General features: G+C 38.5%; 1 protein-coding gene across 9 annotated transcripts in view; it reads left to right on the top strand.

Moving 5' to 3' along the window:
• diaph2 (diaphanous-related formin 2) overlaps positions 1-24,272 on the top strand; it is a 365,791-nt gene that overhangs the window by 186,581 nt on the left and 154,938 nt on the right. For all 9 annotated transcript variants that reach the window (XM_076875695.1, XM_076875708.1, XM_076875689.1 and 6 more), the window contains 2 exons: positions 17,366-17,467; positions 22,097-22,191. In XM_076875695.1, the coding sequence (XP_076731810.1) occupies positions 17,366-17,467; positions 22,097-22,191 (197 nt within the window). The remainder of the gene's footprint in view (positions 1-17,365; positions 17,468-22,096; positions 22,192-24,272) is intronic.

Here is a 24,272-nt window from a genome sequence, read left to right as displayed (position 1 = left end):
CTAACAGACCACAATAGTCATAAGGAGATGACCACAGGTTGCCAACACCGCAAACCTCATCTACACATGGCTTTATAACTCATGAAAGACATCATCGTGTTGGGGATGGTAGATGGCAGTATGCATTTGTCGATGGAGGGATTAATCTCATTGTCTCCTTATTCAAAGAGCTTCAAATCCAGTTAATACCCCCTTTTCTCATAAATATTTATTGTTGCATGTTGCTAAACTATGCCGGCCCTGTGTTCCCCACTACTGAACTATAGTTAGACTTTTTCTCACTTTAAAGACAGATATTTTATCATTTTCTTGTGAATACAGTTGTTAATTAAACCTCAAATGATACCTTTCAATGCTGTGACATATGTAACATTTTAGTCGACCAGTTCAGAAAATCAAAAGACAGATGATTTCCACTTAAATTCGATCTTAAATAAATGATCTTTTAATGGTTTTGTAGCTCGCAATGTGGCTTTAAGCCAAACTAACTGATGCTTGTAAGAAGTTCCACGTTTGTGCTAAAAGCTAAAAGATGAGTTGTAATTTACAAACTAATACTTGGACACAAAAGAACCAAACAAGCCTGTTATTTTAAAACATACACAGAAAACCCATATTTAAAAAACAAACAAACTGAGTCTTCAAAACTAACTAGCTACATATTACATACCTAGGAGACGTATACATATTTGCAAGTATATGTTTTATTTATGGGTTCCAAAATGTAGACGGTGCTGAGGGTGTGCCGCTGTGTTGCCAAGTGTACCATAAACTATAATATCCAAACAACATGAAGCACAAAGTGTTTATAGACCTCTTTGTTCTCCTCGGTCTCACTCTGTGCAGCTGCCCTCAGTGTGCCCTCTCTTCTTTTTAACATATTGCTTTGTGCGTGTGTCTGGGATGTGCTCAAACGCACACATGCCTGTGAACACAAACACCACTACCCTCAGCTGCACAGAGACGGGGGTCCCTGGAGTGGGCAACAATTACTGCGTGTATCATTGCTTACTCATTATGTCTGACAGGCCACACCACTCTGCGCTCCCCGCTGTCTCCCGCGCATTGCCTCCTGCATCATCCTACTTCCCAGTGCAAACACTAGCGCGGTGTGGTCGCTTGTGCAGGTCACCGTCCATTCATGCAGGGCTTCAGTGAAAGTCACAAGGTGTCAGTTTACTTCTCGCACTTAATATAACAAAGCCTTTTTCCTGCCAAATACCTATACAAACTATTCAAAAACTCTAGCTCAGAAACTGATGTATTTGTCCTTGGCTTCTTTAAACAGATTGTTTAGTGTGCTGCATTCACCTTTATATAATCAAAGGAAATTGTTTGTAATACTGAATATGTGATTAGAAGGCCACCAGCAATAAAATGTAAGTTAAACTACTTATTTTAGAATTGATTTAAAGGTAAATGTGTTACCTTAAGAAACCCTGTAAATTTGAATCATATTGTGTCAATCCTCTAGTCAATAGATTCTTCAATCAGTAACATAAATTATCAACAGAATTGGCTAAATGTAATGATTATATGTAGCTTTTTGTAACTCGATATTGCATATGTTCAGATGCACTGGATATAGGCAGAAAAACAAGATCTTTGAAGAAAAATGCACTGTGTGAATTGTAGGGGTTAGACTGACGTTAATGCACAGAATGCAATAAAGCCACTTACACTCGGAAAACACCCGAGCTGTTGCAGAAAGTCACAATTTAATAAACCTAACAGAGCCGTGTTGTCTTCAGAAAACAGACAAGATGCGTCCCACATAACAACAGCATCATCCGCCTGACCCCACCTTCAAATCACAAATACCACTGGTGGCAAGCTGAATCCCCAGGGTGACGGGGTCAACACCACCTGAAAGGCTTTTCTTAACTTTTTTATGCTCTTGCAACTGCAAATACCAGAAACATCTCAATCACTTATGCTGTAAAGCTTCTGATTATTCTGGATTACAAGCATAGTATTGCTTCTGCTTGCAATATATCGCCTGAAGTTAATCCCAACACACTTTTGTCAAACAAGGGCAAAATGCAAATAGGGAGTCAAGACTCCAATTAATTGGCCATAGATATGCAGCTACATGAAACCATTATTGAGGAGCAAATGGCTTTAACTTTGTTTCTAATGTAATATAAACTTTAATTAATAAAGTGTGTGATGAAGTGGAGACTTATCAAACAAGCCCTGTGTCCATTAAGGGCCCTAAACCCTCACAAGGCAGTCTTATTAAACCCTGTTTCAAAACGTGTTTATGAGCCCCATGGAGAAAAAACAGGGAGAAATGCCGAGACATGAAGAAAAAGAAATGAGTTTGTGTAATTAGTGAAAATTAAGAGCTTTTAATCCAGGAGGAGGGATGGTAGAAAGGGAAGTATGGAAGAAGAGGGAGTTAAGAGGGAAGTATTGGCACGGTGAGATGGGTGGGAGGGACTGTGGAACTAATGCTTAGCTTACTTTTGTTTGCCCCTGAAGAAATGAGCCAGGACCCAAAAGCACACACCTAATAAAGGAACTCATAATAAAAATATGGTTATTTTTGTAGGGGGCTTTGAAAGCACAGCTCCCTTCACCTAGAGGAGCCCTTTGTTGAAAAACATAGTAGGGCCTCGTCACATTTTCGTACCCAGTCGTGGGGTTAGATGCATATTCAGTTTCATTTCATAACTGTATATGAGTATATGATTTGATATTGTCAGCTATTTCATTCCCTTGATTTGGAAGTAGATCGTATTGCATTTTTTAAAATTCTGTAGATAAAAGTCATTTTCTATTAAGCTAAAAAATAATCAGTTTTATACGTGTTGGTGTTCCTACAGCACCCGTGCACGTCTTTATCTCAGTTGAAGGCTTCTCAGACTTTATATTATCTACAGAAATGTTATTTCCTGGTCTGTCTGAGGGTGGCATTTCTTTGCTCCATTTCATGACATACATCGAGACAACGTCTGCTGACAGTTTCTGCTTCACTAGCCCTGACCTTCTAAAATGAATCCAGATGTTTCAAGTGATGGACAGAAGAAGTGAAGACCGAGGGAGCAGTCATGTTTTGGAGACAGGGTGATAGTATTACATTAGATGGGAAAGTACAGTCATTCCCTCATCACAATTTTCACTGCTACAGAAAATAATGCAGACCCCAGTCAACGGGGCTGGCATGACATGCTCATCTCGGTCATCCTCCTGTCCAGATGTGATGTATTTTTCATACCCCAGTGAAATGTGATTTCTTATTCTTTATAGATGATTTAGAACTCTCATTGAATAGATCTTTTATCTGGATTTTTACTATATGTTTACTTTGTTGAAATATATAACATGAGAAATCTAACTTTTTTCCCCTTCCTTTATTTTTGCTTTGATGGATAATGGAAAAAACAAACTCCTTGTTTTACGTGCGTTCCAGTCCAGCTTACAGCAACAGGCAGATGGTAAATTCAGAGTTAACTGCTGACAATTACTTCATCCGGCATATGAGATATACAGCCAACACATATTCCTGTTGAATTCCTGCCCAGACTCCAGTGCTGCGTGTTTTGTCATTTTATGATTGTCCCACCCTTTAAGCAACAAGTAATACACAGCATTTGTTTTAAATGAAGATACTCAAGAGAGAGATTAATCAGCATTAAACACCAGGACACGTGTTTAACTAACATTGGTCTAAATAGAGATTAAAAAAATCTGGTGGCATGTTTTTGTTATTTTTGTGAAATGATGACTATTTTTGTTTAAAAATTGTCTAGAATTTCTGAATTGCATTCATTCTAGCCTTTATAGTTAGACATCTGTGGTTGGTTGTTGCTCTAAAACACGCACTGCAAATAAAGTTGAAAGGAATGGCAATTTACTGGCTACATTCAAGATGGTCTGCCATTACTGTAGACTGTGTTTGTAAGTGAAGGGAATGGGGTACATGTAATGTATCCACTACCTTCCACTATACACTTTGTTCTCCTGGGAAATGAAGCCAGTGTGGGCTGCCTTTAAATCTGGGGAGTCCCATAAGGCAGGGGCCCATCAATGGCCAATGGGAATACTCTGTGAGCTCCCAGCTCTGATAAGAAGACAGCTACCTACAACAGAGGAAGAGGATGGACAGAATGAATGAGGCTGGGAGACAGTGTGCAAGAGAGGAAGAGTAAGGTGCTGCCATTATTTAAGGGAGAACAGGTGAAAGTGGGATGCTGCTTATGCTTTGCTTTAAAAATGAGCCTAATTAAAACGCGTGGGATACTAGCCTATTAAATAAGGATGGCATGTATCATGATGATGGCATAAACACATTGTATATGTATTTTTTTTTAATTTGTTCTGCAACTTTGACACACTCACACAGACACATGCACAGGCAAAGGCTATAAACATGGGGACATTTCATCCCGCATCTGATGAAATTGGTAGGCAGAAAAGGTGTTCTGTCCTTCACTGGTGGCCTACTTTGAAAGTTAAATAGAAACTACTGGAAAAATAGAATGCCAATATAGTACTTAATATGCGAGCATATCAAGCCTAGTGCAATGCTGTGGAGGCACAGCTGAGAGGAATATGAAACTGCCGGGCCAGGTGCTTGGTTCCCCCGAGACAGTAGGGACCGGAGGGTTTGGAGAACAGAGGAGGTGTTTGAAGTCCTGGAGGACGGTGCTGATTGTGGGTGGTATGGGAAGTCATAAGTTGCAAAAACACATGCTGCCGCCTGGTTGTCTGAAATAGGCTGCAGATAACTGGTTGCTGCAGTTATCTGAGCCTGAAATGCATGTGCAACTTGGAGGTGTTGCAGATTCATTTTCTGTGTTCTTGTTTGAAGTTCTTATGAAAGAGGATTATAAATTTTTCAGACTGCAGAATTGGAACTGTCCTCTGGATTCATCCTAAAATGAGGGAATGCCATTTATTTATATATATATATATATATGTGTGTGTGTGTGTGTGTGTGTTGTTTTTTTGTTTTTTTTTGAAGTAAAGGTATTTGGAAAAATTAGATACCGAATCCAGAAAATATCTGAATTAATGCAAAGTTAGTATAATTTATGAACCTTAGTCATTCATTTATCCATATATTACAGCTCTACCATTGGTAGATCTATAAATCAAAAGTATGTCTATAGAGCAATTCGAAGGTAGTGGGGAATGAAAAGTGAGATGCTGGAAAATATCTATCTGTCCATCTATAGTCATAGGCAGACAACTCTGAATTCCATGGATTACATGGCTGGCATGAGTCTTCTGTATATCCCCTTTCTAGATGAATATTTCTCCACCTTCAATAGAGGATTTATCCGTTGCTGTTGATTCTGTGAACCTCTACTTCTCTCCAGTCCCAGCACTCCTACAAGGATCTGTGTGAATCAAGCGATATGGTTGGAAGCAGAAAAGGAATAAAAAATGGGAATTTAGTCGCGGTGCACTTTTACTTCACATGAGTCTTGATCAGTAATACTTTCAAATTCTAAAAATGTTCATTCTTTTGTCTGTCTGACTTTAGAAAAGTCTCTGATTTCTGTCATGTTATTTCAGACTGGCTTTTAAATGACTGTATCATTCCCGAGAGCACACTATAACGCATAGCAGTCACACCACTCAGTGTCGTGAAGTAATCATCTGTACATATTTTGCTACAGTACATGTTGATTCACGTGGACGCATTTCTCAGGTGCAGCCCAACAGTTCAGAGGCTGCTTAGTGAATGACAGCAATAACCGTTCAGAGCAGCAAATTGCTTAAGCGATGTACTTACATGTCAAAGCACCACAAACCCTGCCTTTTAAAGCCGTAATGGCAGTATTTTAGTTTTTTACTGTGGTTTCACCAGAGTGGTATCTTAAAAGCACATGAAATGTAGAAATATCATTTATTTGGAGGTCGAAAAAACTGTATTGTACTGTGCCGTATGTGCAGTTGCCCTGCAGCTTTCCCTTGTTATACAGTGACAGTGTGCTAGTGTGTGGTTTGAAGTTTGATATTGTGCTTTCAAATGTTTCATATTTTGCAGCGTACCGAATGCTGAATACGATACGTTATGCACAGCATATTAAGCATTCATAAGTTGCACAATGGAATAAACAGATTATGTGTATTAGTGTAGCATCTGTATGAATGTGTATTGCTGACCTTTTCTTTCATTTCAACCCAGATCTGTCTTCTTTGCAGCTGGAGAAATGTCATTGTGATTTTTTTTTTTTTTTTGCTTCTATGATATGTCTTGGCAAGATCCAACAATTTTTCTTTGACTTGTATGCGCTTATGCTTTAATATTTCAGAGGGAAATCGAAACATTCACAAAATATACCTGACAGCTGTCACTTGGCTGGAGATAAACATCTGGTACTCACACAACCTGCTGTTGTTTAAGGCTAGTAAGGACAATGCATGTTGTTGTGAAACACTTTGCATTAATCTTTTGTTTTTTGATCGCGTATTCCAGATGCAGCTATTTAGGTGCATGTGGACATTTTTAATTTTTTTTGCGTCGAAGGTTGTTACCGCCTCACAGAAGGAGTTTTAACAGACTCATACTAACTAACATACTAAAGGGGCGATCGTGGCTCAAAGAGTTGGCAGTTCGTCTTGTAATCGGAAGGTTGCCGGTTCGAGCCCCGGCTCGGACAGTCTCGGTCATTGTGTCCCCTTCACCAGAGGGGCCGATGGCGCAATATGGCAGCCTCGCTTCTGTCAGTCTGCCCCAGGGCAGCTGTGGCTACAACTGTAGCTGCCTCCACCAGTGTGTGAATGTGAGAGTGAATGAATAGTGGAAATGTAAAGCGCTATAAAAATGCAATCCATTATTATTATTATTATTATTATTATTATTATTATTATTATTATTATTATTATTAATAACTTGTGTGAAGAAAGTAGTTCAGAAGATATCATCAAAGTGATAATTGGTGTGTTATACATTACCTCTTCTTTGGCATGACTAATTTTATTAGCTTCACTAATTGCATTCATGCAATTCATAATTTAGAGCATTATGTTACAGCAACTTCAGGTGTATCAAAATAGTGAATGTGTACGGACTTGAATTATTTCAGTTTTATTAGTCTTTAGTGGAGTGTGCTGATATAGATTGCCTCCTACAAAGATAGAGGTTGATTGTGAACTGAAGGTAAGGGCAACTACTAAAACTCGAGGTCAAAAGCATGGTCTTTATTAGTTTCCTCCATTTGCTCATACACTTCACTATACAAGGAAATCTACACTTAGTGACTTGCTTGGTGCTTCAGCAGCCTTTTTACTGCTAACAGGTCAATACAGAATCCCATCTGAGTCATCCAGGCTGCAAGGTAGCAGCAGGACTCAAACACATCATAATCAGACCAATAAGAGGCACTTAAAGAGTTTGTGCCCCTGCAACAATAGCCCTAATTCTACTGCAGAATCCAGTTACAATCACCCAACTGTAGTCATCAGATGTGGAGTGCCACAGACAAAGGCCAGCTTTGCATTGGGGCTCTAAATTCTTACTTTTTCCTACAGGGCAAAGCCAAATCTGTTATTATCACTCATTAAGCCTGACTAACCTGTTTTTATCCTTTCTCGCTAAACAAAGGTTGGATATGATTATCTGCACTGCATAACATGCAATGTCAAGGCCTTCATACTAGCCAAATAATTACAGGTTATCAGCTTTTGATGGCACAAAATTATAATAAGGAACTTTTCAATTATATATAAAGGTGTCCATTTTACATGTGCATATTTACAGATCAGCTCTCAATACTCAGTCATTAAACTCTCCTGTTGCTCCAGGGTGTTTTTAGTTGCTCCTCACAATTATGCTTTTTAGGTCTCTTATGGATCCTTTAGTGGCCAGCAGCATGGAGTGATTTTACTAACAGAATGTACCACAAGGCCATACAATCTTTGTTTGTGTGTAAGCATGTTACAACGCAGGCTTTCCGAGTACCAAAAACAGCAATATCCAGATTGCTCACATTTTTCATTTTGACTCTCCTGGTATCTTATATGTTACCTGGTTGTTTCTCATTTTGCACGTGTTATTACTCCATGTGTAATTAGGTGAATCTCAACCCAGTACTATATTTAAAAGTCTGAAACAGATATAAAAAAAAGCAGCAGCATGATAGTTGTTCTTATTCAAGGATTAATACTGTAGGGAAACAACACACACTATAAAATCTAGTGCTGAAAATAAAATAAGTGTAGCTGGATGCAATCATAACACAATGGTCATCATTCGGTGTTAGCAAGTAAGAGGAGACATCAGATGAATCAAAGAAACAAGCTACGGAAATATAAAGTATTAGAAATATAAATATAATAGAGCGCAAGGAGAAAAGAGGAGAAAGAGAAATGATCCTTGTAAACCTCGAGGCAGGTGAGGAGCTCAGCAGCTGTGGTTTTGGGAGTTTAATGTAGTTCACGACTGAGCGCCTCTCTTTACACTCATGTTCTCTTTGCCTCGATTTACCTCAATTCTCAGATGCTGCGTGGCGCATCTTTAATCAGGGTACGTCTGCGTTCACTCCTTCACATTCCCACAACATGCTATTCTGCAGCTGTGTGAAGAATAGCCATCAGATAGTGACAGGATTGAAACTGTAAACATGTAGCTTTGAGAAACGCTTTTGTGTTTTTATGCACGTATGGAAGGGGGAACACATATACATTAGTGGCAACCGCATAACCAGCTGTCCTTTAAGTAATAGGGATCTTACAATCACACTGTATTTTCCTATCCCTGTGCTGATTGCCAAGGATAAACCTATTGCTGTTAACAAGTGTGAAGTCAAGCTGCCAGGAAAAGAAAAAGTCATTTCCCCCTCCTCTTGTCCTCATCTCTCTGCAAACCTTGACATTTTCCAGCACAGAAATGTGAAGTATTTCTTAAGTCCTTTCACGCCTCAGTAGACAAATTGGATCAACCTATCGGTTAACCTTCACAAGAAGAAGAGATAATACTTTAGCGCATTTCTTAAAACATAAGCATGGACATCTTTTCCTTGTTTGACAACCGTTCATACACCAGTCTTCTTACCATTTTGTTTAGACATATGTTGCCTGTAAGTTTGAGTTTTTAAGCAGTAGTGGTTACAAAGAGAGCTTACAGTTGCATAAGCTGATCTGTCATAACTTTTTAGCCATTAGTCTAAATGCTATAGACTTTTTACAAGTTGCATCTTGATCTGAGGACTTGAAAAGAAGATATATCTATTGTGGCGTGGTGGTAGCACAAGGGTATTTCTTGCCATTTCACGACAGGAAGTGTTTTGGTATAAACCTCATGGTCAGCTGGATCCTGTTGGGGTAGACGCTTGCATGTTCTCCCTGTATCAGTGTGAGTTTTCTCCAGACACTCTAGTTTACTCCCACAGTCCAAAGACATGCTTGTTAGGTCAACTGGTAATTTGAAACATTGGGTGTAGGTGTGGAAGCAAGTGTGACTGGTTGTCTGTCTCTTTGTGTTAGCACTGCAGTGCATTTGTCCACAGTGTACTCTGCCGCTTGCCTGATAGGGCGCAGATGGATGGATATATTCATAGTGTCACATCCTAAGCAAAAGCACACGCAAATGCAGTAAAAATGCAGTTTACAATAAAGATGCCAAATGCCCTGAGACAAAATGCAAATGAAAATAAAACACTTCTTTTTCTTCTTTGTTGAGCATCCTATTTTCATCCTGAAATAATGAACAAGCAATCACAAAAAGAAAAGAACTGGGGTACCCATGAGAGAGAGAGAGAAAGGGGAAAGAATAACTGCTTTATAAAGAGAAAAAAAAGACAGATTATGTTCTGTCAGCTGACAAATGTACAAAATGCAACCCTGTCGAATATACTCAGAAAGTAGGACAGTCACTGCGCACACAACCCAAGCAGTGTTTTTCTCTATTAGACAGTAGAAATCCCAGAAAACAAAGAAACAAACAAAAAAGTAGTAACTTAAAAAGCACAATTAGTCTTTGTGCTAGAGGAATGCATTTAATTTCAAAGATGAGACCCTAAATGGAGTGCCTAAACTGCAATTTGAGTATTCAGAAAGACTCAAGATTTTATTTATTTATTGACATTTGATGATAAGCCACATTTCATTTTATACCTCTACAGTAAACACATTAAATCCTACATGTGAATATGACAGTCATTGGTTTAGCTACGGCTTTTTTCTGCTGCTTTTGCTTTTTAAGAGTCTCTCTGAAGGCCCACAAGTAAAACTGACATCCGTATTGTCTTGTAGCCTCCAGTGAGACAGCCCACAAACATCTTTCCTTGTATTCCTTTTAAAAGTGACCAGCAGTACAGGTGCACGTCCTAAAATCTCCAACTATTTCAGCTTCTTTAAGTGTACTCGCTGGGCTTGGTCCAGTGCAGCATTGAACTGGTGGAGGTAATAGAGACCACAGGGACATCAGTAATCCTACCAGTTGTCCAAGGAACAGACTTAGTTTCAAATCTCTATTCTTCGTCCCCCTCATAGTCATACAAGCTGAGCTTCAGCGTCGTCTCCTGAATGCTAAAGTTTTGACTGCGTGACAGGGTCTTAAAGAGACGGCAGGTGCAGTCATTTGGACCATCAGCTAGTGCCTTCCCACCAGCGCCCAAGCGTGTTGGGTCACAACAAAGTGCTTTGGCATAACCAGAGAAAGGTTTCTCAGAACTGATTGGATGTCAGGCTCAATCCATTCACTGCCCCCAGGAGCATGTCTCCATGACCAATTTAAGAGAAAGAGTTGGAGCCTTCCCACACTCCCCTGCCTGTGAGAGAGGCCAATAGTCATTTGTAGATGTGTGCAGATTAACTACACGTGTTAAAAGGCGACACCAAGCCCCAGGTGATTAACGGTGCTCAGAGTTACTGATTCTTTTTCTCAGGGTTTGTTGTTGTTTTTGTTTTGTTTTGTTTTTAAATTGTATGTAGTTGATGGTAATGTTTCACTGTGTGTTTTGAACGGCACCATCATTTCTCCTCCCTGCATAAATATCCTCAGTATATTAGATGAATTATTGACTGTGCTAAACTATGTGGATGCTTCCAGTTTGGATAAGAGTTTAGGTAAATCAAACTGACACCATCTGTCTCTGGATTCATAACATCTTTTGTACTCTTAAATAGATCCTAGATATACCCCCAAATTACAACAATAGTACACTACCAGTTAAGTATGTAATTATATATAAATATGTATAATCTTGTTATTCCTGCTTTAACTGACAAAAACTTACAATTTTTATGGGAAATATACACCATTTGCAAAGTCCAGGGCACTAAGGGAGATCTGTCTTGTCTCAATTGGAAGAGGAGGTGTTTTTCTCCCTGGGCTCTGCTCCAGGCCCAGCTGCATACCTTCCACCGTGGGCTTAGCCTCTCCCTGCATACTGAAAACATCACTGGCCATAGGTCAAAGCGTCACTCTGCAGGACTCATCCTGCATTCTGTACACACACCTTTTATTTAGACATCTCGGATAATCAGAACCAGATGCTTTCAGATAGTAGAGCCGGTAACTCGAGAGAACTATTGTGAGCTTGAAAACTCATATCGTCATTTATGACTCAGGGTGCGCATACATATTTTCTGGAAGTGTGTTTTGACACAGTGGTGTGCTCACACTAATATTTAACACCCTATCCACAGTTACCATCATCATAATCATTATTAGCCACTTCCCCCTCTCCCTGTTATCATTAGGCATGATGATGATTGCATGGTTGAGAGCTACATCTACATCTCTCTCTCCCACCCAACTGCAGCTTCATTCTCATGGCTAACCTTGAGCTGAAGAGTCTTTCTAAAATAAAATCATCTTCAACGTTTTAGTTATGTCAAGGTTAGAACCTAGCAAAGGAAAAAGGTGCTTGAATTTGTTCTCTTGTTGCTAAGAGATCTGGTTTTCCCAATCCACAGGGAACAATTGGTCTAATAAAAAAGAGTAAAGATGTATATTCATGCAAATGTCACGTGTTAATCGCAGTGTGAGTATTCTGTTTTAACAAGGCTGAGTTTGAATGGGGGGGGGATGGGGCTTTTTTGGCGTTTTCATGGTCCAAAAGTGTGTACTCGGGGGGGTTGGTATTCACACAGTGGTTTGACTTTGGCTTTGAGAGTGAGACATCTGTGAGCCTTTGTGTATTAGAGAAACTTAGTCATGGATTTCATTGGTCATATGTTAAGTTTAATTCTTGAGTGTGTGCTCTGTTTTTTTTTTCTGTTTTCTCTAATTAGACGCTGAAAAGTCTTTACCCTCTCATAAGACATTTAACTGGGCTCCTGCTCATTATAATTTACTCCACAATTGATAAGACAGCAAGCATGAATTGGTGCTACCTTCACTGTATCCATGCCATTCACCCCACCAAAATGTTTTACAGAGTGATTGTTTTAAACAGAGATGCTGAACATGAAAGGAATTTGCTGGCTACTTCGCGATCTGTGTACACACCACGCCTCTGTGGAATTGTTTTTTCTGTGACTGAGGCCAGTGACTTTTCCTCAGAATGCATCTCCTTTAGACAAACTGGCAGCTCTCCAGTAGCTCAATCCTCAGTGTGAGTCCCTGAGATGGAGGACAGGGCACATGTTTGCAGGCAGATTGCACATTTGAAGGAATAAATTGCTTTGTAGAGGACCAGACTCCACATTGCCTGTTCCACTCTGTGTTCTTTTGCCTTTAAATATGTTTGTCGAAGACCTGTCATCTGCAGTTTTCTGTTATTTCTTTTCAAGGCCCGCTTATTTTCTGGTGACTGGTGCTGGGGCTCAGCCGGATGGTCTGTGTCCGGAAGTGAACATGTGGTAGTGTTTAGCTTTGTAATGCCCTGGGTTTTATGGACGTCTTGAGGGAGATATTGCATGGAAGGGACCCAGGATAGTGTTTCTGGGCCAGCAAACAGACTGGATATCCAAGTGTTGGAGAACTCTTGTTATCACAGAGTTTCCCAAGGGTATACCTCAGTCCAAGGCCCACAGAGAAGGCTTAACATGGAAGCCAAGTCATCTTTAATAGGCCAAGTCGTTTTTTTTCCTGCTCAAACATTCATGTATTTTGTTCGTTAAAACCTCTATCAATTTGGTGACTCCTTTTGGCATGGAGCAAGCTTTAACTCCCCCTCAGTTAATGTAATGTGTTACAATTACAGTCACCAGAGGATTCTCTTCATGTGGTTCTGCTGGCGCCAGCAGAATTTCCATGTGTTTTGTTTAAACATGATTTCAAAACATTTCCTCCCCGACAGTCTTCTCAAATCTTTTCAGCCTTGTAAGTTAAGATGTAACAACAAATCCATGTGAATTAAAACTACTTTTCACTGGTACATTTTCCATACTAAACTTACACAACCCATGTCATGTCAAAAGCATTTGACCCTGTTGTTTGCCTTGGAGAAGAATACGGCCCAAGAATAAGCTTCCTGAAAGTTGAGCTTTAGATAGTACAGTAGGGTGCAAATTTCAATAAACGTTTCTTCCTTCTTTCATGAACTGAGTACTCTCGATGAAAAATGTATTCCTCACCCAGACCATCGCCCAATTTTACCAAATAGCAATAATTACATGATTATATTAGCTTTTAATTAGAATTCTGTTATCACTACGTGTTCATCTGACTGCCTGACACAGAAATAATGCATCTATGTGATAGGACTCCATTGTACACAGAAGCGAGGGAACCAACAAGCTGCCAAGAAACCTCCAACATTGTTCCCACCACAAATGGTGCTTCGCTGCATGATTGCTTGAAAGATTCCATTAACAAATATAACTGTGTGCATGAAAGATGTCATTGTTGTGAAAGTATTACATTTTAGCCACTGGGCAAGTAATAAAACACGTCTAAATATTGACACAGGGTTTGATCAGCTGCTGTGGCCCTACACAGTTATGCAGGTTAAGCTTTCTTGGCAGAAAAGGAGTCACACACATTCCCAAAGTTGGATTTTGGTGGAAATAAAAAGTAAAACTTTTGTCAAAATGTAACTTTGTCTCAAGCCATGTGGAGTTTGGAATATTTAGTAACTATCTGACAGCTCCTGTGTTTTGAACACATGTACAGAACTTCTTTATTGTTGCGGCCAACCATCTGGTTATATGCCACCTATAGTCATCCTCCCCACACACCTGGGACTCCAACTAGTGTGGCAGCTTGAATGTGTGCAAGCCCTCCAGGGCCCATCAGTCCACATGCAGTGCCCAGAGGAAACATGTGACATGTGGCATAATTGAGTCAGCCAGCAAATGCTGTTGCAGAAATCAGCCTAGTGATGCCACTACTCAGTGCCCAGTGGGAGAGCTCTGAGCCGTATAGATGGTTTTAGAAAAAAAAAAAATGCCTGTTTCATATTGTAGAGGGCACTGTTTTTATGTTTAAATTGATATAGCACAAGGCCCTTGGGACTAGGGTAAAGACAGCTAAGGCACTGACCAAAATGGCCGGGATCTCCTTGTTGAGAATTTGAGGTACTGAAATGAGAGATTCAAGAGGCCGTGTGGAAAATGTGGAGGTTGAAAAGAACACTTTGGTGCCAAAAAGCAGCCTCCTCATGGCTCAGTTTGCTCTCTGTCTATGGGGCATTGTTTCCTCGTATTTTCATTTATTTATTTATTTCCTCCTCCTCAGATCCTTTGTTCGTGCCACATAGGAAATGAAGGATGATTTCTTTGTTGGTTACTGGCCCTGCACTGTATATTGGATTTGTTGTTTTTGAACTCATTAATATTTTTTTTGCGTCTGTTTTCTTTGAGGAATTCAGACGTTCTGGCATGACATAAGAGAGATAGATAGATAGATATTAGTAATTATTTTTAGTTACTAGTACACAGTGTACAGTAGTACAGTAAAATAAAAATAATTTCATTATTTAATTACTTTGTAGAACAGTCATTTGTTACTTTTGGCTTTTTCAGTAGTGCTATTGCATTCTTCCTAATTACTTGTAATTGTTAATAAAGGTACCTTCCTGGCAAAGATTAAACTAAAACACTATCCATTAAAATATTGAAATAAAGTGGGATTTTCTCTTATGACATTAACTTAACTGCAAGTATGTATGAGGGTTGTGCCTTGTGTAAAACACTTAAAACACAGCCACTAATGAATTGGCTAACATCCTCTTCCTAAATGCATTTATGAATTCTCAAGTCCCACGTCTCACCCTTTCTGTTGGCATGTGCACACTCGTGTATTATATTGCAAGTTAAAGTGCTGTGTCCTACAGCCTCCTGAAGGATCACGCTATTATTTTGACAGAAAATCAAACCATAATACTTTGTGTAGCATTTGTATTATAGGTACAGCGTTTTACCAGTAGTAAACAACTGCATCCCAAATGTCATGTGCGTCCTTGAAAGCACTTGAGTTAGGCAGGTGCCTTTAGCATTCCTTCTTCTGGCTGCCCAGGAGATGTTGCTTCTTTGAGTCTTTCTTCAAATATGCAAGCCTGCGCTGAGGGAGCAGATTGTTTGTTCTAGATTTCCTGGGAGACTCCCACCTTGGGCTTAAACTGAGCAGTTGTGATGATTAGCATCTCATAAACCACTGGGGGAGAGCGAAGGATCTAAGGAATCTTCTTTCTCATGTTGCTGCATTTTTATTCTGAAGTCTCTCCTGTACTGTAATTACAGTTTAACAGATTTAGGTGGACACAGGTGTTAAAGTTGTCTGACAGTGCACCTGAATTCCACCACAGAGGCTTGTTTTGTATGAATAAAGTAGAATTACGTTCAGTATTAGCAAATTCTCTGTGAAATCTCACAGCCAACTAAGTTATTAGGTACTGGTCTTATTATTTTGGACTTTTTGGACATTTGATAATTGTGATAGTGCTGTCTACCGTTATGCTATTTTTCCCCAGCTTCAATAACATAGTTGAGACAAACATTAACCTCCTAAGGCCCGAACTCTTCCACGGCAGCATTTTTAATTTCTCTTTGATATTTGGGCATATTGGGGCCCGATGAATGTAAAAACAAAGAATTACCAGATTTTTTCTTTTTATCTTATTTTTGTTTTTAAGAAAAATCAGAGCCACAAATGAGGATATTCATTTAAAATGTTGATAGAACAGTAGCAGCATAATGTCCTCGTAAGTGGATCTCAGGCCCTTGTAGAGCAAAATTGAGTATTTTAGTCTAATTAACCCAAAATGTGATGTCCACATATGTGGACGCAGGTCCCAGGAGGTTAAAATGCTTTGATCATGAGCAGATTTCTTCTTTCTGAAACACATCTGAGCATTTAAAGTCCAGCAGGTGATAAATTCATAAAAATAATTCATCATGACATTTAAAGAGTTTAGTTTGCCAAACAAAGTAGAAAAAAGGAGTAGCATGTGTATGATTCTGTCCCCTGCAGGCTCATGTTTTTAGACAAATTGGGTGTTACTGCAGTACTGTTATTGTGGTGTTTCCCCAGTGTGCAGACTCAATAATCTGTCCATTATGAAAACATAGGGTCTCTTCATTCTTAGACAAATTCGTCTATTGTGTTCAGTCACAGACTTAATACTATTTTTTGGGATTTGTGGGGGCTAACACAATTATCTTCCTGGCTCTAGGAAGTTAACAGGCAGGGCCTAAGGGAAGGAGCGGTGCTTATCAACCATCTACCCACTGTCACAATGACAAAAGTGTTGGCACATGCAAATGAAGATAGGAAAGTTGTCTGCAAGACTTTCCTCTGATGCTGCAGATGATTATATTGCCTATTATGTAGTTCCACTTTTATGTTTAAGGTTGCTAACATCAATCAGTTCTGCCTATCACCAACCTTATATGACATATGTTAAGGACTGCAGAAAGCAATGCATTCAAATCAGTTCCACTGTAGAGTTTCCATGTATTGCTGCTTATGTGTATAAAATGGCAAAACCATGCACATTTGTGAACATTTTTACCTATTGAAGGTTTATTTATTTAATGTAACACATTTAGAATCGGTGTGACTGTTTCGTATATATTCAGTCATTTATTTTATGTTTTCACATTAAGTGTAGAATACATCACAGGCTGATCAGTTAGATTACCTGCCAAATGTTTCAGCAGTAGCTGATTTGCTTTTGCCTTTTGTCTAGAGAAAAAAGATGCAGGACCAAAATACTACTGAAGCAATGGTTTTTAATTGGTTTATGCCATCTGTTGGCATCTAACGCATGTTGTCCTGTACGCTTACTTTTAATATGCATTGAGATTCTAATGTATGTAAATTAATTATTTTTCTATGTTTTGAGAAATGGTGGAAAAATGTTGTTTAATGTCATTCAATTCTTGCTTTTATATAATGGTGATTGCAGTTAGCTTCAAAATTGAGCTTAATAGTATGCTCTTGTCCCCAAAATGAGTATTTCTTATGTTATGTATCTATATATCTACGTATGTAATATTTCTTTTTTTTTTCTTGCAGCAAGAAAAGACCTGAAGGATGAAAATGAAGAAAAAGTGCCACAATTTAAGAAAAAGGCAAAAGAGCTTCGTATCTTGGATGCCAAGACTGCACAGAATCTTTGTAAGTAGATGCAGTTATTTGTCCTACAGAAATGAACCATAACCATAACTGAATGTTCTTCCTCAGTAAGGATGGTGTTTTGTTGAGTTTTTTTAATTGGTATGTAGTGTTTTATTTGCGTCCAAGCCTTTTGATTTGTAAAGCACATTTTTGTTAGAACTGAATACTGAAATTACATGTAGGTGTTTAAAATCACTTGTGGCCGCGAGTAGCCTGTTTACCTAGTACAGGTGTATTAAGTCACCTTCCAGGCTTCTTCTTATTTTGCTCTTCAGTTAACATGCAAATGATCTAGAAAAAACAGACAGAACTCCTACTCCTTCTTCTTAAATAGTGTGTGTGCTTGTTAGCATATCTGCCTGTCTGAAAGATTTGGTATAATATAGCTCAGAGTGACAATATAGATCATAACACCTCAACAAATATGAATGTCACATGTTAAGATTATGCCAGTCAGTTGGTGCTTGCTTGTGTAGGCTCTCTCTAGATACTCCGAGACATGTGTGTTGGGCCGTAGGTGTGAGTGTGAATGAATTGTATGACCAGCAATCAATCTAGAGTGTCTCCTGCCTTTTGCCCCATAACTCTCAAAATAGGCTCCAGTCCCATGATGAAATACAAGTGGTTAAAAAATGGATTAATGTTTAGATTGCAGTCCACTCATTTGTTTACATGTGTCTTTTACACTGTTGTTATTTAAGCAGAAAGGGTGAGAATTGTAAACAAGTGATGACATATTCCATAAATAGAGATGTGATAAATTACTTAAATTTGCTAAATATTGAGCACAAGTTTGAAACACAGAAGCCTGTTTGCTGCATTTGTATGATTCTGTCATTGCATCCTTGTATGGGCTGTGACAATGTTGATATGATAGGTGTCACTGCCATCTTTTATTATATAACAAGCAGATGGGCTTTGAATTTGACAGGAGGCAAAAATAAGAGTGTAGAAAACCTCACCTTCAGGAGGGAAATGGGTTGGAAGCATGTTGTTGTATTTAGTTATGCAGCTCTCCTGAGCCGCGTTGACACATACTACAGCATCATAGATCATATTCTGTGCGTGCCTCTGAGTTCCCTTTACAGTTTTGATGTTTAGTAGTTTTGAAGGTCCGGTGACTGAGATATGTAGGTAGTTGTAATGTAAATACCATGTTATGTATTGTGGTATAGCAATCATGCGTACCAAAGTCTGATCATTTGAACTTATATTAAGCTTAATGTTGGCTTTTGACTTTAGGGTCAGCCCAAATTAGAGAAATTAACTTTTTGATTATTTGAATGTACATATGAACCTTGTTTAAGAATCATGAAAAGCTGAAAGCTAGTAAATTCAAATTTCAATGAAAAACTAACATATGTTCTTTAACATTTCATATTGCAAATATTTTAAATACAAGAGAGAAGTTGACCAAAGTTAAATTACTACTTAATGTTTAAGAAAATTGTTCATTACAGTGGCCTGCTATTGTACTGAATGTATACATCACACCTTGCAATAATGGTCTTAAGACTTAAATGGTGTTGCATAGACATTTTTTGGGGGGGTTGCAGTTAATGTATAGAAGCTTTGACATAGTGTAGCCCTAAAATCTTAAACTATATATATATATATGTATATATGTATATACTCTCTCTTCAAAGTTCTTTTCAACTTTTCCTTACAGTACTTGTCATCTATCGGTCTTGTGCCGGTATTTAGCCTTAGATGGATATATATATATATATATATTAGGGGTGCAACGATACACAAAATTCACGGTTCGGTTCGATACTTTGGTGTCACGGTTCGGTATTTTTTCGATACAAAAAAATGTTCATGAATATATATTTTAACTCAAAACTACAGTTTTTAGATTTAATGTTGCTGAAACAACAAAATAATAAAAAAAAAAGGTAAATGGTAAATGGACTGGTTCTTATATAGCGCTTTTCTACTCTTCTGAGCACTCAAAGTGCTTTATATAAATCTATCTGATCGAGAAATCACTCATCTTTGGAAAAGAGAGTTTATTACAGAGAATATGCTGGCCTGAAACTGAATTTAATAAACTCATAAAGGCAACGTAAACAGATTTTTAAAAATAAGGCTTACACTTAGTTAGCTTACTAATAATAATTACAGTAGCTTGTCAAGACAATGTACTACAGTTCATATGAATTTTAATCTTATTCAGTATGTCAGGTGCTTCAAGAGTAGTAAATCTCCTACTCAATATACTTCCCCAACTGGAACAAAAAAGTACTCGGCACAATGCTTTTCTCTCTTTTATCACTTTTCTCTGCCGCTGTTTTTTTTTTTTTTAACACAGCTTGTGCACAATGTAGCAGCTGTATAAAGAGAATTAATAAATGGAAAACCGACATAAAATGTATACTTAATTTAAAATTAGCAAATAAAGCTGGATTACACGGGCAAGAAAATATTAAAATATAAAAAAATATAAAAAATATATATTTTATATATAATGTTTAAGAATTCATGTATTAAAACGGGATGATATATGTACCAACTGGTTTCTCAGTGAAGAGTTCCTGCAATTCTGCTTAGAACTAGAAACCATTGAAAACCAATTGTTTCCACAAAAAGAATTAATGCACAAACAGAATTCCAACGCATTTCAGAAAGTAAACTTGCAGGGCAGCATGCCACCTGTTTTATTTAGGTTTTGTCAGAGTCTGGTGTGCTATATTCACTACTTTTTTTTTACTATACATGCAATTTTAACATCTTCATGTGCACTTTGTCTCTATTCTTGCTGGAGATGAGAGTTGAGAGATTTAAGTCCAGAGGGACACTTAGAGGTGGGGTCTGCCTCAGTGAGAGAGTGTTGTGAGAGGAGATACAAACCCTGCGTTCTTGTATTTCCTGAAAGAGAAAAAGGACTGAAAAAAACTCAGCATAGAGCTACGATACTTAATAAATTTATTAGACCACCTTTCATAAAAACCAAGAAAACACAGATATTTAAAAGATCTGTCAAAAATGAGTTTAAAGCTAAAAATCATATTGTTACTTATTAGACAAACAGAATTCATGTTTATATTGCTCAAATTAATTCATCGAGCATAACGTTCAACTATTCAAACTATTTTTTTCTTTTCAGGAAAATAAATAACTTCAATTTGATGCCTTAATAAAAAAATAATGTGTGTTTCCCTTTTTTATATTTTTTTGAAAAACAGTACATTTGAAAATTCATGGATAACAACAGTAATTATATCACAGCATTAAAAATGTCATGTTGATTAAAGTGCTTCCACATGCTGGCGGATTAACCGTTACAGAAACATAAAATGATTTTGATAATTACCAATGCTATTCATTTAGAGCAGCTATGCCATAAACCGTACATTGCGTGGTCTACTACATTTGCTGTTGTATCTCTATAGATGTAGTATCACTTATAGTATCGCTTTCTATCCCTTTTCAACAGTACAGAAAATGGAACATAAGAATCAGATGTTTGATTCCCGTATCAGTAATGCAGTAATGCAAAGCTCCTTTGTATACAAACTAAAACGAAAAATACACCTCAGTGCACCTGGAAAAACACATACATACTAATCCTCATGGGGGAATGTGCAGGTGCAATTTTCTGCTAAATTGTGCACCAAAACGGCATTGTGCTGCTGAATCTCATCAACACACCTACACCATCACAGGAAATAAGAACCAGGTGCAAGCTGATAGCACCAAATGTTGGATTTTCAGCCTGGAACTTTTTTTTTTGCCTTCCCATCTACGTTTCCCTCACTTTGAATCTCCAATGTGTCCTAGTATCCAATACATATGACCTATGAAGGGCGACTCTTAAGAGAACTCAGTACTGAATATCCAGCTGTAGGTCTATTGAAGAGGCAATACAAAGCAAAGACAATGTGCTTTATATGACAAAAAATGTTGAGCTGAGGAAAGGTAGGTATATTATGTAGTGAAACCAGAAAATGATGCTAGATGTTATGGGACTAAAGCTCTACAACACTATATCGTAAATCAAAGTGATAGCAACGGCGTGTTATGCTTTGACTGACTTAAACGCGGTAAATACTCTGTATATTAAGTAGCAGTAGACTATGAAGAGCTGAAAAAAGGACGCACTCCTTCTCTGTTGCACGTCACATACAGACATCAGGTCCCAGTGCTTCAGTAGTTAAGCAGCTGTTGAGTGACTCTCCTCCAACTCATTACCAAACCTCCATGTGTGACTTCCACCTGGATACACCATCAGCTCCACTTTTCAATGTAGCCACCCCACCTGGAGTGTGAAACAGCCATGAGGCTTTGCCCTGATGCAAATTCACTGGGCACCTTTGTATCCACCCTTACAAAAGCATGTAGCTGTTCACATGACACAAACACTCCTACAGCTAATTAAAAATATTCTCATTATTAGTATTGTTATTATTACCTGTCACTCTTTTACGTGTTGTTGTTAAATCTTGATTTTTCTTTCCTGTCCAGCTTTTGTGACACAGACTATCCAGTCGAAAGGCTTAAAATGCATTAGTTTTTCCAAGTGGAAAGTTAGGTCTGTGGTCATTTTGTGCTGAAATGTCTCTTTGAAGCCTGCAGTCTAATAAAAAAGGGAGAGGAAATGACTCTTTTCTGTCTACATCACAACAGCAATTTTCTTGGGCTCGTTCCGCCTGCCTTATGAAGAGATCCGGGACATTGTGCTCCAGGTAGACGAGGAGAGACTGAGTGAATCACTCATCCAGGTAAGACTGATGCTCAGTGTGGTGCGTAAGTACCCCCCTTCCCCCCATTTTTCCTTTCTTTTTTACCCTTCTCTGTTACTTTGCAGTTTCTAAAAAATGTGTGAACTTTGTGTGTGTGGAGACCTGGTGTGGTCTCTTTTTTTTTTTTTTTTTGCACAAGTCAGTCGTCTCATTTTCATGTGGACCATAGAGACCCACCCTTTATCCTATTACAATGGATGGAGAAGGTGAAGGCTTGGCAAAGTCTCCTCAACTCCACCCCCATCTCGTCTTGTCTTTGTTTTAAACCGTGATTAATGAGCTTTCTAAAGGCTACTTGTTTTTTTCTATTTTATTTTTCACTGTCTCAAAAAAAAACCATTAATTGAAAACAAGGTGGATGCACTTGAGGTGAAGATGCATCACTGTGCAGCCTGAGCCTCAATCTGCACTAACATTTCTTGCACTGTCCTTGTGAGTAAAGCAGCATGTTGGCTTTTATTACTGTTTTATTTCTGCAGTAGGAGGTGTGTACCCTAGGGGTGAGTAGCAAATAGAACATTTGATTTCAGTATAATCTTGGCAGTGATACACTGCTTTCTGTGCATAAGTGTGTACAGAAGTCTTTCCCCCCCCCTTTTCTTTACTTGACAACCAGGAGTGGACATTGTTGAAGTGGCTGCTGATTTCAAGCTTAGGTCCAGAGAAAGGGGGAAAAGTTCCCACTAGCTCGAAGGGTGTCCTGTGGTGTCTGGCATTGGGACAGTTGATCTATTGGGTCCTGTGGTTGTGAGGTGGGCTTCTTTGGATTGCGTTTGCTCTGACACATCCTGTAGATGCTCAGTCAGATCAGTGTCATGTGTTCCTCAAGTCATTCCTGGCCAATGAGCTGGATCACACTGCTTTTGTGTTAAAGTTCTAGTGTGGTCTCAGAATGCAGCTGTGGTGTGGAGGTGGGTGATTACTTGGTTTGCACCAATGTTTAGTAAGGGAGCACATGTGCCAACATAACGCCCACATAATTCCCAGGAAAAAAACTTCCCCAGTATAGCTGTGCAAAGTAACAATGTGATTAATGTTATTCAATTCACTTGAAAGTGGTCTTAATGTTGCTTCTGGTTGGTATATTGTATATACCAGTATATATCCTTTACCACCAAAACTTGCACGATTTGTACATCAACTAATGTAAATCCTGCAAAATCAACCCTTAAACTGACTAGGTGAAAGTACAGCCATAGGGTGTGTATGAGAGGACACACATCCCTCCTCTTTGGGGCGGAAAGTACTAACACATTGCCAGTACACACAGCACCACATATGATGTGATGAACAAATCGTGGCTGAATGTAGCAAAAATACACCAATGAGAAATGTCTCAGGGTTAGTCATATGTAGCTTTTTCAGCATTCAAACAGCTAGAAAGAGGTTTTTTATTGTCCCCATTTACTTTCTCCATTTTACTCTTTATTCAATGTGAAGCAGGACAGTGGGGTTTCTAACAAAAAGGCTCAACGGGGCTTAGGAGAATGAGCGTATGACTCAGTAAGAGCATCTGAAAACCAAGCTAATGTCATGAAATCTAGGGGGAGCCAGGGTGACCAACCGGGTTAACTTATTGGTACAGAAGGGGCACACATCTGGCATGTATGTCACTGCTGGTTAAATAATGGTCTGCATGGTCTGAAGTAGAAAGTTCAGGCGGAACAGTTTGGATAGCATCCCAGTTATTAACAATTCTTTCTTCTGTTAATTCACCTGCTGTTATGCTAATGTTATATAATGTCTCTTTTGAATTTGCTTTGAATTAATTAAATTATGATTCTCTTACATTAGAGGTTTACTAGCCTTTATATATGGTGTATAAATAGAATTTGAGTGGGTGACAATGCATACATATTCTATTATTGTGGAATATAAGCTTTTAACTAAATCCAATGCAATTGTTTAATGCATGGATATAACACTGATGCATTCTCATTTTATGAGAATGAAGTTCATTTTAAATATTAAGGTTGAGGTATTAAAAATCAGTTTGAACCCACAGACAGCTCAAAGCGCATGTCATGTAGTGGTTAAAATGTGAAGCTCGAGGACTTATT

This window comes from Maylandia zebra, linkage group LG2, assembly GCF_041146795.1.
Source record: "Maylandia zebra isolate NMK-2024a linkage group LG2, Mzebra_GT3a, whole genome shotgun sequence".
NCBI lineage: Eukaryota > Metazoa > Chordata > Actinopteri > Cichliformes > Cichlidae > Maylandia > Maylandia zebra.
Note: the sequence above shows the minus strand (reverse complement) of the source record. Positions and strands in the feature narration are given on the sequence as shown.